The sequence below is a fragment of the Cynocephalus volans genome, chromosome 11 (assembly GCF_027409185.1).
Source record: "Cynocephalus volans isolate mCynVol1 chromosome 11, mCynVol1.pri, whole genome shotgun sequence".
In the NCBI taxonomy this organism is placed as follows: domain Eukaryota; kingdom Metazoa; phylum Chordata; class Mammalia; order Dermoptera; family Cynocephalidae; genus Cynocephalus; species Cynocephalus volans.
In genome coordinates, this window is record NC_084470.1 from 10381274 (window position 1) to 10395038 (window position 13765).

At 42.6% G+C, this 13765-nt stretch overlaps 1 protein-coding gene across 2 annotated transcripts in view; it reads left to right on the forward strand.

Moving 5' to 3' along the window:
- AMPH (amphiphysin) overlaps positions 1-13765 on the forward strand; it is a 238688-nt gene that overhangs the window by 148242 nt on the left and 76681 nt on the right. For both annotated transcript variants that reach the window (XM_063113943.1, XM_063113944.1), the window contains exons 6-7: positions 8221-8328; positions 9792-9877. In XM_063113943.1, the coding sequence (XP_062970013.1) occupies positions 8221-8328; positions 9792-9877 (194 nt within the window). The remainder of the gene's footprint in view (positions 1-8220; positions 8329-9791; positions 9878-13765) is intronic.

The window sequence follows — 13765 nt, forward strand, 5'->3', positions numbered from 1 at the left end:
CCAACCAAGATAGAGAACTGTGAAATCACATAGCACAACAGACAGTTGAGGAAATAGCAATGTTTAATTTGGAAAGGAGACAATTTAGAATTGGAATATAGGCAGATAGCTGCATTTAATATTTGAAACACTTTTCTTCTGTGAAAATGGACTTAAGTTATTCTGTCTGCCTTTATTCAGTGAATGGAAGTTAGAAGTAGGTATAGCCTCCAATACTTCATAAATTAGTGCTGAGTGAGTGATTATATAATGAACAGGTTATTGATGGAAAGAAGGATTATGACTGAAAATACTGAGTGGAGAATTTTCAAAGCATGGAATGCAATTGACGTCCTTGACTCCCATTCAAATCAACAGGCCACGTGCAGCGAAGACCTCAAGCAAATTGCCAAATATTTGCTGCAGCCCATTAGTGAGGGCTGTGAAGTACCATTCGTGAGAGGGTGATGTTTAACTTTTCCAGCTGTGATTGGCCGGGCACCCTGTGTTACAGTTTCTATTATGTGGCATTTAAAGAACCTGCTTGTCACCAAACCAGGCAGGCTTATAGCTGTGAGCAGTTGTTGTAAAATGTGGTTTAGATTCTGTCTTGGTGCTATGCATGAACAACTGAATGTGTATTTACTGCACAGTGCCAAAATGAATTCCAAATTGGGATTATTATTGAATTTTAAATATATATATATGAATACAATAAATTATATTCTTATCTGTGGAAGTTTAGCATACAATGGGGAAGCTCAAGAAGTTTTAATTAAATTTACAATTTAATTCGTTCAATTAAATTTACTACTGTATGGTTAAATAAGAAGTGTATCATTTTCTAAAAAAAAGCTAGTGTGCTTTAACTCTACCCCTACTTAGGACATTTGGGATTTCTTTTCCCCCAACTTTCCCAGATGTCAAACAGGTAAGGAAATAAGATTGATTTGTTTTTCCAACACAAAAATTTATGCATCAAAGTGATTGATGATCTTCAAAACATTCACTTCTCGGTGGTAAGCTACATCCTGTTTGTATCTATATGTTGTGTAATTGACTTGCCAGTTACACAAGAAAATGTCACGTTATTTACTTCACTTTTTGGTTTTGAACAAAAATGAGATTACCCAGTGCACTTTTCCACCTTTTTCCAGACTTAGAAATAATTTTATTTTGGCTCTTTTCAAAAATAAGAATTATCAAGGAGGGTTTCAAGATGGCAGTGGCTGCGGCAGTTGGCGCGGAGTAGCTGAGGTGGAAAAGGCGGCTACTGGGCCTCAGGCAGCCGGGAAACTTGTGGACCTTCCTCTCGCCATCTCTTAAGGGAGGACCGCTGCTGCTGGCCAGTCGTGGGGGCTGACCGCCACTTTGCCCCGGCAGGAGAGGCTGCCTCATTTACAGGCAACAGCTTTGAAGTGTGGAGCAAGAAAAGAACTGTTTCTTAGCTGCAAAAGTGAGTCTCTAAACAGGGAACACGGCGCCAGGGCTGCTGTGGATGCAGACAGGATCCCGGAGGCCGGGGCCGCGCTGAAGGCAGCCAGCTGCCCTATTCAGGATTCGAGGTTTCAGGCCGGCATTAAAGAAGATTCCTGGGAGCGCCCAAGCCACGCCGCGGGACAGACTGAACAGCCCGAGGCGGCAGTGGCCGAGAACGGGGAAGGCGACAAACCAGAGGCAGAGAGTGAGCGCCCGACCTGGCACAGCCCTGTGAGTGACCCCTGGCCCAGCCCTGCTCGGGGGGCTGACGCCCACCCGGCTTCCGCCTGCATCACCGGGTCACTCACCGCCCTGGGGCTGCCTCCATTTTCCCAGGTGCTGGCAGCTCGGACCCGGCTCGGCTCGGCCCCTCACTGAGCCTTCCCACTTGCTTGGCCCAGCGCGGGGCTTCCCAGGGCCTGCGGGCCGGCCTCCCCTCCCACTCCCTCTGCGGTTCTCTGGCGGGGCTGGTGACGTGGGGTGTCCCCAGCCAGTGTCGGGAGGGCAAGGAAGTACGGGTGGGGCCGACTGTCACTCCACCACACCCTGGACTCCGGCCCCCGTAAACTTCCTGTTACTGGGAGGCAGATAGCATCTCTGTGGCCACCAGTTCGGAAAAACGCCTAACCAATTTCTGATTGGGAATAGTGTGGTAGGAGAGATCCCAAGTCCGCTTGAACCTGCCGGAGAGCTGGCTGCAGACGGGCGCTAGACTCGATCCATGCCAGGGGGATACAAAGGTGAACAAGTCCCAAGAAAGATCTACACAGTGCTACAAAGGCACCCAGAGCGACCGGTCGTCTGTGCCTACCAGAAACCTGGTAGACTGCCTGGGCAAGGAGGTGCCGAGCAGGGTCTTGAAGGCCCAGCTGATAGACGAGGGTTGCAGAAGACACGTCCCAGCCTAGCACAGTGCGCACAGAGTGGGGAGATGTGCGGCCAGGGAGGCGGAGACTCGACAGAAATCACACACCCTGTGGGGTCGCCACTGCACGATCCAACAGCCTGGGCCAGAGCGCACGGAGCAGGGAGAAGTCCTGCACAGGAAGTGAAAGCTCAACAGAGATCACACACCCTGTGGTACATGATCCACCAGCCCAGCAGAGTCCAAGCTGACCAGAAAGGTGGCTCCCCGGAGAGGCCCAAGACCCGAGGCAACCATACACACAAGGCACTAGAGGCCAACTGAGCAGTCATGGAGGTAGCCATACGAAATTGACAACCACAGCAACATCTTACTTAGTCATTAGTCTCAAACTGGTGGACTCTGAAACCCCCTGCCACAATGAATAAACATCAAAAAAAAGATACCAGAAATACAAAAAATCAAGAAAGTACACCACCAAAAGTTAATAAATCTCAAACTCTAGATCCTATAGAACAAGAAGCCCTTGAAATGACTGACAAGGAATTTCGAGTGATAATTCTAAGGAAACTGAATGAGATACAAGAAAACTCAGCTAGACATCATGATGAAATGAGGAAAAGTATACAGGATCTGAAAGAGGAAATGTACAAGGAAATCAATGTCCTGAAAAAAAATGTAGCAGAACTTGCTGAACTAAAGAAGTTATTCAGCGAAATAAAAAACACAACGGAGAGTTTAACCAGCAGGCTTGTCGAAGTTGAAGAGAGAACCTCTGAACTTGAAGATGGGCTGTTTGAAATAACACAAGCAGACAAAAAGAAAGAAAAAAGAATCAAAGACATTGAAGAAAATCTGAGTGAGATATCAGACAACCTGAAGCGCTCAAATATCCGAGTCATGGGCCAACAAATTTGAAAATCTGGAGGAAATGGATAAATTTCTGGACACACACAAGCTCCCAAAACTGAACCATGAAGACGTAGAAAATTTGAACAGACCAATAACAATAAAGGAGATTGAAGCTGTTATCAGAAAGCTCCCAACCAAGAAAAGCCCAGGACCAGATGGATTCACAGCAGAATTTTACCAAACATTCAAAGAGGAACTGACACCGATTCTTTACAAACTATTCCAAAAGATTGAAATGGACGCAAATCTCCCAAACTCATTCTATGAAGCAAACATCATCCTGATACCAAAACCAGGTAAAGACATAACCAAAAAAGAAAACTACAGGCCGATATCCTTGATGAATATAGATGCAAAAATCCTCACTAAAATACTAGCAAACAGAATACAACAACACATATGTAAAATTATTCACCACGATCAAGTGGGATTCATCCCAGGGATGCAAGGTTGGTTCAACATACGCAAATCAATAAATGTGATACACCATATCAATAAACTCAAACACAAGGACCATATAATCATCTCTATAGATGCTGAAAAAACATTTGATAAAGTTCAGCACTCATTCATGACAAAGACCCTCTATAAGTTAGGTATAGAGGGAAAGTATCTCAACATGATTAAAGCCATATATGACAAACCCACTGCCAATATCATCCTGAATGGGGAAAAGCTGAAAGCTTTTCCTTTAAGAACAGGAACGAGACAAGGATGCCCACTCTCACCACTCCTATTCAACATAGTGTTGGAAGTACTAGCCAGAGCAATCAGAGAACAGAAGGAAATAAAGGGCATCCAGAATGGAAAAGATGAAGTCAAACTGTCCCTGTTTGCAGATGACATGATCCTATATATCGAACAGCCTAAAACCTCTACAAAAAAACTGCTGGAATTGATAAATGATTTCAGCACAGTAGCAGGATACAAAATCAACACACAGAAATCAGTAGCATTTCATTTCTCCAATAGTGAACATGCAGAACGAGAAATCAAGAAAGCCTGCCCATTTACAATAGCCACCAAAAAAAATAAAATACTTAGGAATTGAGTTAACCAAGGAGGTGAAAAATCTCTATAATGAAAACTACAAACCACTGCTGAGAGAAATTAGAGAGGATACAAGAAGATGGAAAGATATCCCATGCTCTTGGATTGGAAGAATCAACATAGTGAAAATGTCCATACTACCCAAAGTGATATACAAATTCAATGCAATCCCCATCAAAATTCCAAAGACATTTTTCTCAGAAATGGAAAAAACTATCCAGACGTTTATATGGAACAATAAAAGACCACGCATAGCCAAAGCAATGCTGAGCAAAAAAAATAAAGCTGGAGGCATAACACTACCTGACTTTAAGCTATACTACAAAGCTATAATAACCAAAACAGTGTGGTACTGGCATAAAAACAGACACACTGACCAGAAATCAACCCACACACTTACTTCCATCTGATCTTTGACAAAGGCACCAAGCCTATTCACTGGGGAAGGGACTGCCTCTTCAGCAAATGGTGCTGGGATAACTGGATATCCATATGCAGGAGAATGAAACTAGATCCATACCTCTCACCGTATACTAAAATCAACTCAAAATGGATTAAGGATTTAAATATACACCCTGAAACAATAAAACTTCTTAAGGAAAACATAGGAGAAACACTTCAGGAAATAGGACTGGGCACAGACTTCATGAATACGACCCCCAAAGCACGGGCAACCAAAGGAAAAATAAACAAATGGGATTAAATCAAACTAAAAAGCTTCTGCACAGCAAAAGAAACAATTAACAGAGTTTAAAGACAACCAACAGAGTGGGAGAAAATATTTGCAAAATATACATCTGACAAAGGATTAATATCCAGAATATATAAGGAACTCAAACAACTTTACAAGAAGAAAACAAGCAACCCAATTAAAAAATGGGCAAAAGAGCTAAGTAGGCATTTCTCTACAGAAGATAAACAAATGGCCAACAGACATAGGAAAAAATGCTCAACATCACTCAGCATCCAGGAAATGCAAATCAAAACTACACTGAGATACCATCTCACCCCAGTTAGGATGGCTAAAATCCAAAAGACCCTGAACGATAAATGCTGGCGAGGTTGCGGAGAAAAAGGAACTCTCATACATTGTTGGTGGGACTGCAAAATGGTGCAGCCTCTATGGAAAATGGTATGGAGGTTCCTCAAACAATTGCAGATAGATCTGCCATATGACCCAGCTATCCCACTGCTGGGAATATACCCAGAGGAATGGAAATCATCAAGTCGAAGGTATGCCTGTTCCCCAATGTTCATCGCAGCACTCTTTACAATAGCCAAGAGTTGGAACCAGCCCAAATGTCCATCATCAGATGAGTGGATACGGAAAATGTGGTACGCCTACACAATGGAATGCTACTCAGCTATAAAAACGAATGAAATACTGCCCTTGCAACAACATGGATGGACCTTGAGAGAATTATATTAAATGAAACAAGTCAGGCACAGAAAGAGAAATACCACATGTTCTCACTTATTGGTGGGAGCTAAAAATTAATATATAAATTCACACACACACACACACACACACACACACACACACACACACACACACACACACACACACACACAAAAAAAAAAACCGGGGGGTGGGAGAAGATATAACAACCACAATTACTTGAAGTTGATACGACAAGCAAACAGAAAGGACATTGTTGGCGGGGAGGGGGGGAGGGAGGAGGGAGGGAGGTTTTGGTGATGGGGTTTTATTAGTAAATTAAAAAAAAAAAATCATAATTATCTTCAAAGAATCAAGATTTGCTACTTGGCTGTTAAAGGCGTGCCCAGGCCAGCAGGCAAGTCCACAAAGAAGAACTTTGTAAGAGTTTGCATATAGTTACATAAGGCCACTGCTGCGAGGGACAGGGCTGCTTTGAAAGAAACAGTCAGATGTTTGCTAAAATAATGAGCTTTGTCACCTCGTAGGCTCATGGTGCCACCATATCTTATGGAAGGGCTCCACTCTACCCTGCTTGGCTACCTGGTCACGTATCTCTAGGAGACTGTGGGTGTGTCAGCCATGCTTTCTGCCACTAATACCAGTTGGAAGTGGCAGGTGCAGAGAACAATGAAAGCAATTGGAAGCAGCTAAATGAGGGTACCTGCCCCAGCCCACCTCTCACGACCCTGCAGGGTGCAGAGGAACAGCACAGAGTGACTTCGCATGGTGGTAGCCAACTGACGGAGCCTGTCAGAGAGGCAGCAGGAGCTGTTGGGGGAAGCAGTCACTGGGACTCAGGAGCACGGTGGGATTGGGTGGGGCAGGCGAGGGCATGAGTGCAGAACAGCAGGAGGCCCTTACAGTGGCTCGCCCTGCGCTAGGGGACCCCAAGAGGAAGCGGCCTTCTTACCGTCCTGCTCTGTCTCCCTCGCCTCGCCCTGCTCTTGGCACTGGTCAGTGGGGCTGACTTCAAATTCAGTTCGTTGTTTGCCACAGATGTGCTGAGCAGTTTTGAACAGGGTGGAGGGTATCTCATGCAACTCCAGATTCCCTACAAGTAAAGTGGGCATGATCCCTGCCCCATCAACACTGTGGGTGGCTCCGAGGATCCATGGGGTCACCTGTTTTGTAAGCCATAAACAACTATATTGTTATTGTTTTTTTCTTTTTCCTATCATATCAAATTTGATGGTTTTTGAAGTGTCTGCTCCTGCAGTTGTTCTCATTATTTGACTGGCTGGGCATCACTGGGCCACTGGAGAGATATTTTTCAAAGGACAGATGTCTGGGCCTTGCCTCAGGCTGCACCAGTGTCTCTTACTCTGGGGCTCAGGAATCAGTATATTTTATTCCGTTTACTTATTAGTTTTCCCTCTTTATTTAGCTTATTTTTTCGGTGGTGGCCCTACAATTTATAGTGTACATCTTTAACTTTTCATGTCTAACTTCAAATAATTTGTACGACTTCGTGTATTACCTAAGAACCTTACAACAGTACACTTCAGGTCCCATCTCCTTTCCTGCGTGTGGTATCATTGTCAAACATTTTTCCTTTACGTACATTATAAATCCCACAATACATTCTTTCTGTTTTTTTACTCTAAATAATCAATTACCTTTTTAAGCATTTAAAAATAAGAAAAAATCTAGTATATTTACCTTGATTTTTATTATTTAGGTACTCACTCTTTGTGAAGATCTATTTGGTATTAAAACTCTTATGCCAGCTCCCCCAGAGCAGGTCGGTTTTGCTCCTGTTCCTCCCCCGGAAGCAGCGGATCCTTTGCCTGGTCCCTGGGAGCAGGAGGGTTTCGTGCTCCCTCCTCGTGCAACATAAAGCTTTTGCTTTGTAAGGGAAAATGGCCCATGGAGAGGAGCAGGGCTTTATGCACATCCCCTGGCAACCACAGGTCACCTCCTTCTCACCTGCACTGGAGTCTTATCCCCAGACTGTCCCAGAGCACCTGATGGAGGCCCATGGGGGGAGAGCTTGTCCTTTAGTGCAGTGACTCCGTGTTTGTCACCAGGTATTCCAAAGTGACACACGAGCTCAGGTGCTTCTAATGAACAAGTGATTGAGAGACATGTAGGAAAAGAGACTTCTTAGGAAGTAATGTGTTTGTTAGTGTGTTATTAGAATTACGAATCTAATACAATTTTTTGCTGTCTTTAAAGTGGAACATTCACAGATTAGAGTCTAATGGAAAGTACAGGTTTACCCGCTCCTCCGAACCAGTTCTGGAGTTTTTCTGGTCTTCGACTGCAAACTGTCCTCAGCTCTCTGACTAATTGTTGTTGGAAGGGAAGGTATTTACCTAATGGTGTCCACACAAAGGCTTGGAGGCCGTTGCCTGATTTCCAGGGGTTGTTTATGCACTGAAATTTCAGTCACGATCCTCAGCTGCCCCGGAACAGGAAGGCTTTTGGCATGTGGCAGTCACGGGAAGACTCTGAGTGTGTCTCTTTCTTAGTGCGTGCATTTCCCTATTGGCAGAATCGCATCGCAAAACGCAGCAGGAAGCTGGTGGATTACGACAGCGCCCGCCACCACCTGGAAGCGCTGCAGAGCTCCAAGAGGAAGGACGAGGGTCGGATCTCTAAGGTAGGGAGCCAGCCCACAGGGGGCACCGCTCTCCATAGTTCGTAACCTGTAGCAACTTTGCTTTTGAAAATGAAATGTTTCCTTTTTAGAGGCCAGAATTTGAACAGAAACATGGTGCTTATGGGCAGTTTTCCATTATTTTTAATTAAAATCAGGTTTTTCATGTTATTGTAGAACTCACATGGGTGGGATTAACTCACACATCTTGGTCAGAATAAGCTTTGGCCCCTCCAGTGTTGCCAGATCAAAGGAAGTGACACGTGTGCCTGCACTTCGTTATGTGGTTGTGGTCCGTGTCTGACGCTAACGCGCACACTCCGATGGGAAGCCGAGAGTGAAATCCTCAGACCTAAGTCGGAATGGTCTGAGGATACAGACATGTGCCAGGTCTGCATACCATGAACTGTCTTGTAGAAAACCCACGTCAGCACTTCTGACCTTGTATGGCAGTGACTCACACATGCTGACTCACTGAGGTCACCTGCTGACCACTCGCTTTGCATCCAGTCCTGCCTTCTCCTCTGCCTGCACACCGCTGCCTTGTCCGTCACATGACTGGTTACCTTTCCCTACTGCTTACATCTTTCAATGGCTCCTGTTGCCTGTAGAAAAGATTCTCAATTCCTTAGCATGGCTGCAAGGCCTGCACAGTTTGGTTATAACTCACCTGTCCGTCTTTACCACCTTCCGAGTCCCCTTTCCCTCCTCTCCTCCTTGCACACCCATGTCCTCAGCCACAGCCTCCCTGACCAACATCAGTTCCTGCACCGCCACAGTAGCAGCTGCTCTTCTGCAGAGGCCACGTGCCGGGCACCCTGCTCAGCACTGCGCTGCGTTACCTTCCTTAACACCCACGACAGCCTGCGAGGTGCAGAAGGTAAAGCAGTCTGACAAGTTCACACGGAGAGTAAGCCAGAGTCCCACCGCAAGGAACGCCACTTTATGTATCGTGATGCTTCCCCACTCCCTTCTTTAGCAAACGCTCTCTGATTCCTTGAGATTCAGTTAAAATGTCACCTTGGCTGTGGAGTCTTCTCTCTTCTCTACCATATTTCCCAACAGCAGGCTCCCTAACAAGTTGTAAGTTGTTCTGTTGTAATGTATCTTGTAATGTAATTATCTGGACTTCCCTCGAGACTAGGAGTTTCTTGGGGGAGCAACCACGTCCAGTATCCTGAGCAGAGCTGTCTATGTGGCATGCAGTTCACGTACTTTTGTAGAATAAGTGAATGAACCAGAAATTGCAAGAGCAACCACTGTAATCAATCCGGTTTCCTGTTCTAATGAGTCTTAATATTTCATGTTTAATTGAAAACAATGGCGTGGATTTGAACCAAAAATCTCTTCTTCCCAAAATGTTTTCAGGATGCCATAAGGCTATTTCTATTTTATATTAAATGATGCTGTTGTATATAGTGATGACTTGTTTTTTAGTGTAAACACGTTATATATATCATTTGTAGGCTGAAGAGGAATTTCAGAAAGCACAGAAAGTGTTTGAAGAGTTTAATGTTGACTTACAAGAAGAGTTGCCATCGTTATGGTCGAGGTAAAAATGTTTCTGTAAAGGTTATACATGTCCCTTTTAGGAGCTCAAGAACATGGATTTCCCTTGCCTTGTCTTTATTGTCTGTGATGCTTCGACACTGTCCAGTAGCAGAGGTCGGTATCTACACTTACTAGTGTGGCAGCTACTTGCCACATGTGGCCATTGAGCATTCAGAATATGGCTAGTGTGGCTGAGGAACTGAACCTTAAATGTAATTTATTCTGTTTTAATTTATTTAAAATTAAATTACTACATATTCCATTATGGCAGCTGCCATAGTAGATGGCACACAGTTTTAGGCCTTGATATGTTTCTCATGTGGAGACCCAAATCTCAATTAGAGAGACAAGGAGAGCTGCCCTTCATCGTGAAATGTGCCCTTTCAGCTCTTGGCAGAACTTCCTTTATTCCAAGAGCTTGTCTAGTTTTCTGGTCTTGATGCCGAGCCTCTACCTTCAGCCCTGGTCTTTTAACTTGAACTCCACTCTGGTTCAGGCACTAAATATTCTTCTTATTTATAGGTCAAGTCCTCCAGCCCTCACTGCCACCAGAAGATGGCCTGTAAAATCTTCTCATTTACAAATTCTAGAACTTCTACTTATCCTCCACAATCCTAAACATTTTGAGGGTCTAGACTTGAGATCGTTCATTTCTGCTATTGTTTGGATTAATTTTTTTTGGTGGCTGGCCAGTACAGGGATCTGAACCCCTGACCTTGGTGTTGTAACACTGCACCCTAACCACCATGCTCTAGCACCAAGCTCTAAGCTAAGCAACCAGCCCCTGGGACCGTTCTTTTCTGTGTTCATCCCTAGTTTTCTCAATATTTTGCCAGTAATAGGCATTCACTGTTTATTTTTGAATGACTGAAATATCTGTAGGAAATTTTGGCTAGTTCACTGTAAAACTAGACGACCTCAATGTCCAGCCATTGCCCAAAGTTTATCGTGGACAAAATTATCTCATTGCTTGTCTGAATGTACTCATTCATCATTCAGCATCTGCATTTCTCTTTTTGGTACCATCGTTGCTGAATTTGGAATCATTAACTGCAGGAAAACAAAAGAGCCATCAGAGGAAACAACCCATCATTTTTCAGTACAGTCTTCTGGATTGGCCTCCCGCACTCTCTTCCCACTGCCTCCACCCTCACCGTCATCATCGGCTCGTGGAGTAGGATACGAGTCTTGCCTTTCTGTTTCTCTCTTCCTATACACCTTTTCTTTGATACGCTCCACCCTGAAGTCTCTGTGGCCTGCTCAGGACCTTACTGTGTATGCCCTAAGAAAACCTCTCCTCTTCCCAGTGAGGATTTTGAACAACCTGAATGCATAAAACTGTTAAATGAGACAAATATGTATTTATAACCTGAATTTATTTAGTTATTCATGTCTATTTAAAATCTCAAATTATAGGAAATGATTTTTTTTTTTTTTAAGAAATATTACTTTTTTGTATTCACTTTTCTTGGAGTACTTGTATCCAAAATCTTTACATACATCTTCAGTATCAGAGTCTTTATCACTTTACTGAGGCCAGGCATCCAGTCAGTCAGTGACTCGCCAGAGGTTATCGTCTTTCTCAACAGATATTACACCCAGACACATTGTCATTTGCTTGCAATTAAGACAGTTATTCTTCTCATTTCCTCTGTAAAGGAATTTTAGTGATCTTCAAAATAATTACTTACTCCATTGCTTTTTAAACTGATCTTTAAAAAGGCTTTGGGTACCACAATGTTCAATATATACTTCCAATTCTGACCTAATACTCCTGGGAAGTTGCCAATTGACAATTATGAAGTAACACCCTTGGGAAAATTGCCAAGAGACACAGAGATATTATTTGCTTTAATATGTATTGGGTGTGTACCTAATGTTTTCTCTAGTGATCTCTATAAGCATTCCAAACAGCACTGAGTGATGTTGTTTCAGGCTTAGGTGCCCTCCCAAATAGTATTTGGTTATTAAAAATAAAGTAGTTGTCAGAATGTCTTGTAACATGAAAGCCTTTGGAGGACTTAAAAACAAAGGGAATGCCTAATGTATAATTTTAGAAAGAAACCTTTCCCCTTTTCTGGTCAGATACAGTATAAATGTTTTAATGCTTTTAAAATCAATCTAACGTCTCATTCTTGCACTTAGTGCTCTTTCCTCTTTAGGGCAACCCAGATTCTGCGCTTTGATCAAAACTTGGCTTAAGCCTTCTTTTCTATATAGTGTGTTCCTTGATTAAATCCAGATAACTCAACCACAATGGTTGTGTGTATTTTGTGTGTGCGTATTTTATGAAATAGAGAGAGATCATTTTTTGAATATTTCTATTTCCCAGGCATCGTTTTATGTACTTTACATACATAACCTCTAGTTATCACAATTACAGACATTGCCATTTTACAGATAAGAAAGCTAAGAATCATATTGAGTAAACACTTTGCTTAAGATTGTAAAGTGTATAAATCCTAAAACTGGCATTTAAAAACACATTTTTTTTTTTTTTTTTTGGTAAATCTTGCTGCCTGTATCTAGAGCTTTTCTTTATCTAAAATGAGATTGCATGTAGTTATGATTTTTAAAGTTCCTGTAAATATGAGATGCTGGGTTCGAATGTACCCCAATCTCATGTTGTAACTTAACGCCCAATACGTTGTTGGAAAGTGGAGGTGATTGGATCATGAGAGCTCTGCCCTGTGAATGGATAAATCCATTCATGGATTAATGGGTTAATGGTTTAAAGGGTTGTCAGGGAGTGGCTCTAGTGGCTTTATAAGGAGCACAAGTGAGCACATAAAATAGCTTTTGCCATCCTCACCATGTGATTACCTGTGTCGCCACGGGACCCTGTAAAGAGTTCCCTCCCAGAAGAAGGCTCTCACGAGATGTATCCCCTTGGACTGTGGACTTCCCAGTTCCCAAACTGTAATCAATAAATTTTGTTTCTTTATAAATTACCCAGTTTCAGGTATGCTATTATCAGCAACAGAAAACTGACTAATTCACAAGGGTCTTCAAAAACTTCATGGAAAGATTTATATCATCTTTTAATTCTATTTTTCCACAACTTTTTGAAATACCCTCATTCATGTGTACTTTTCCCAGCCATATGGCTCAACCTTGAAACTGAAGTTAGTACTTTGTATTTTTTATGCCTCCTATGATGAAATGCGTAATACTGAACATGTAGTAATGAACATATATTAAGTGATGAGTGCATGAAATTCTGCCTCAAACTATTTATAACCATTCAGAATGTTGGGTAGAATGTTCTGTATATGTCTGTTAGGACTAGTTGCATTATAGTGCTATCTAAGTCCTCTGTTTCCCTGCTGATCTTCTGCATAGTTGTTCTGTTCATTTTGAAAGTGAGGTATTGATGTCTCCAACTATTATTGGGCCTGTTTCTCTCTTCAATCTGTTGGTATTTGCTTTATGTATTTTTGGGCTCTGTTTTTAGGTGCACATATATTTATAAATGGTGTATTATCTTGATGGATTGACTTTTGTCTTTATAAAATATTCTTCTGTGTCTCTAGTAATAAATTCTGTCTGTTTTATCTGTTATTACTATAGTCACTCCAGCTCTCTTTTGGGTACTCTTTGCATATCATGTCTTTTTCCATTGTTTTACTTTCACCTTATTTACATATTTGAGTTTAAAGTGTCTCTTATATGTAATATTTAGTTGGATCATTTGTGTGTGTGTGTGTGTGTGTGTGTGTGTGTGTGTGTGTGTGTGTGTGTTATCCACTCTGCCAACCTCTGCCTTTTGACTGGTGTACTTATTCCATTTGCCTTTAATGTCATTAACAAGGTAGGATTGCTGTTAACAGTTTTGCTAATAGCTTTCAGTATATCTTACATTTCTTTTGTTGCTGTATTCCTCCATTAT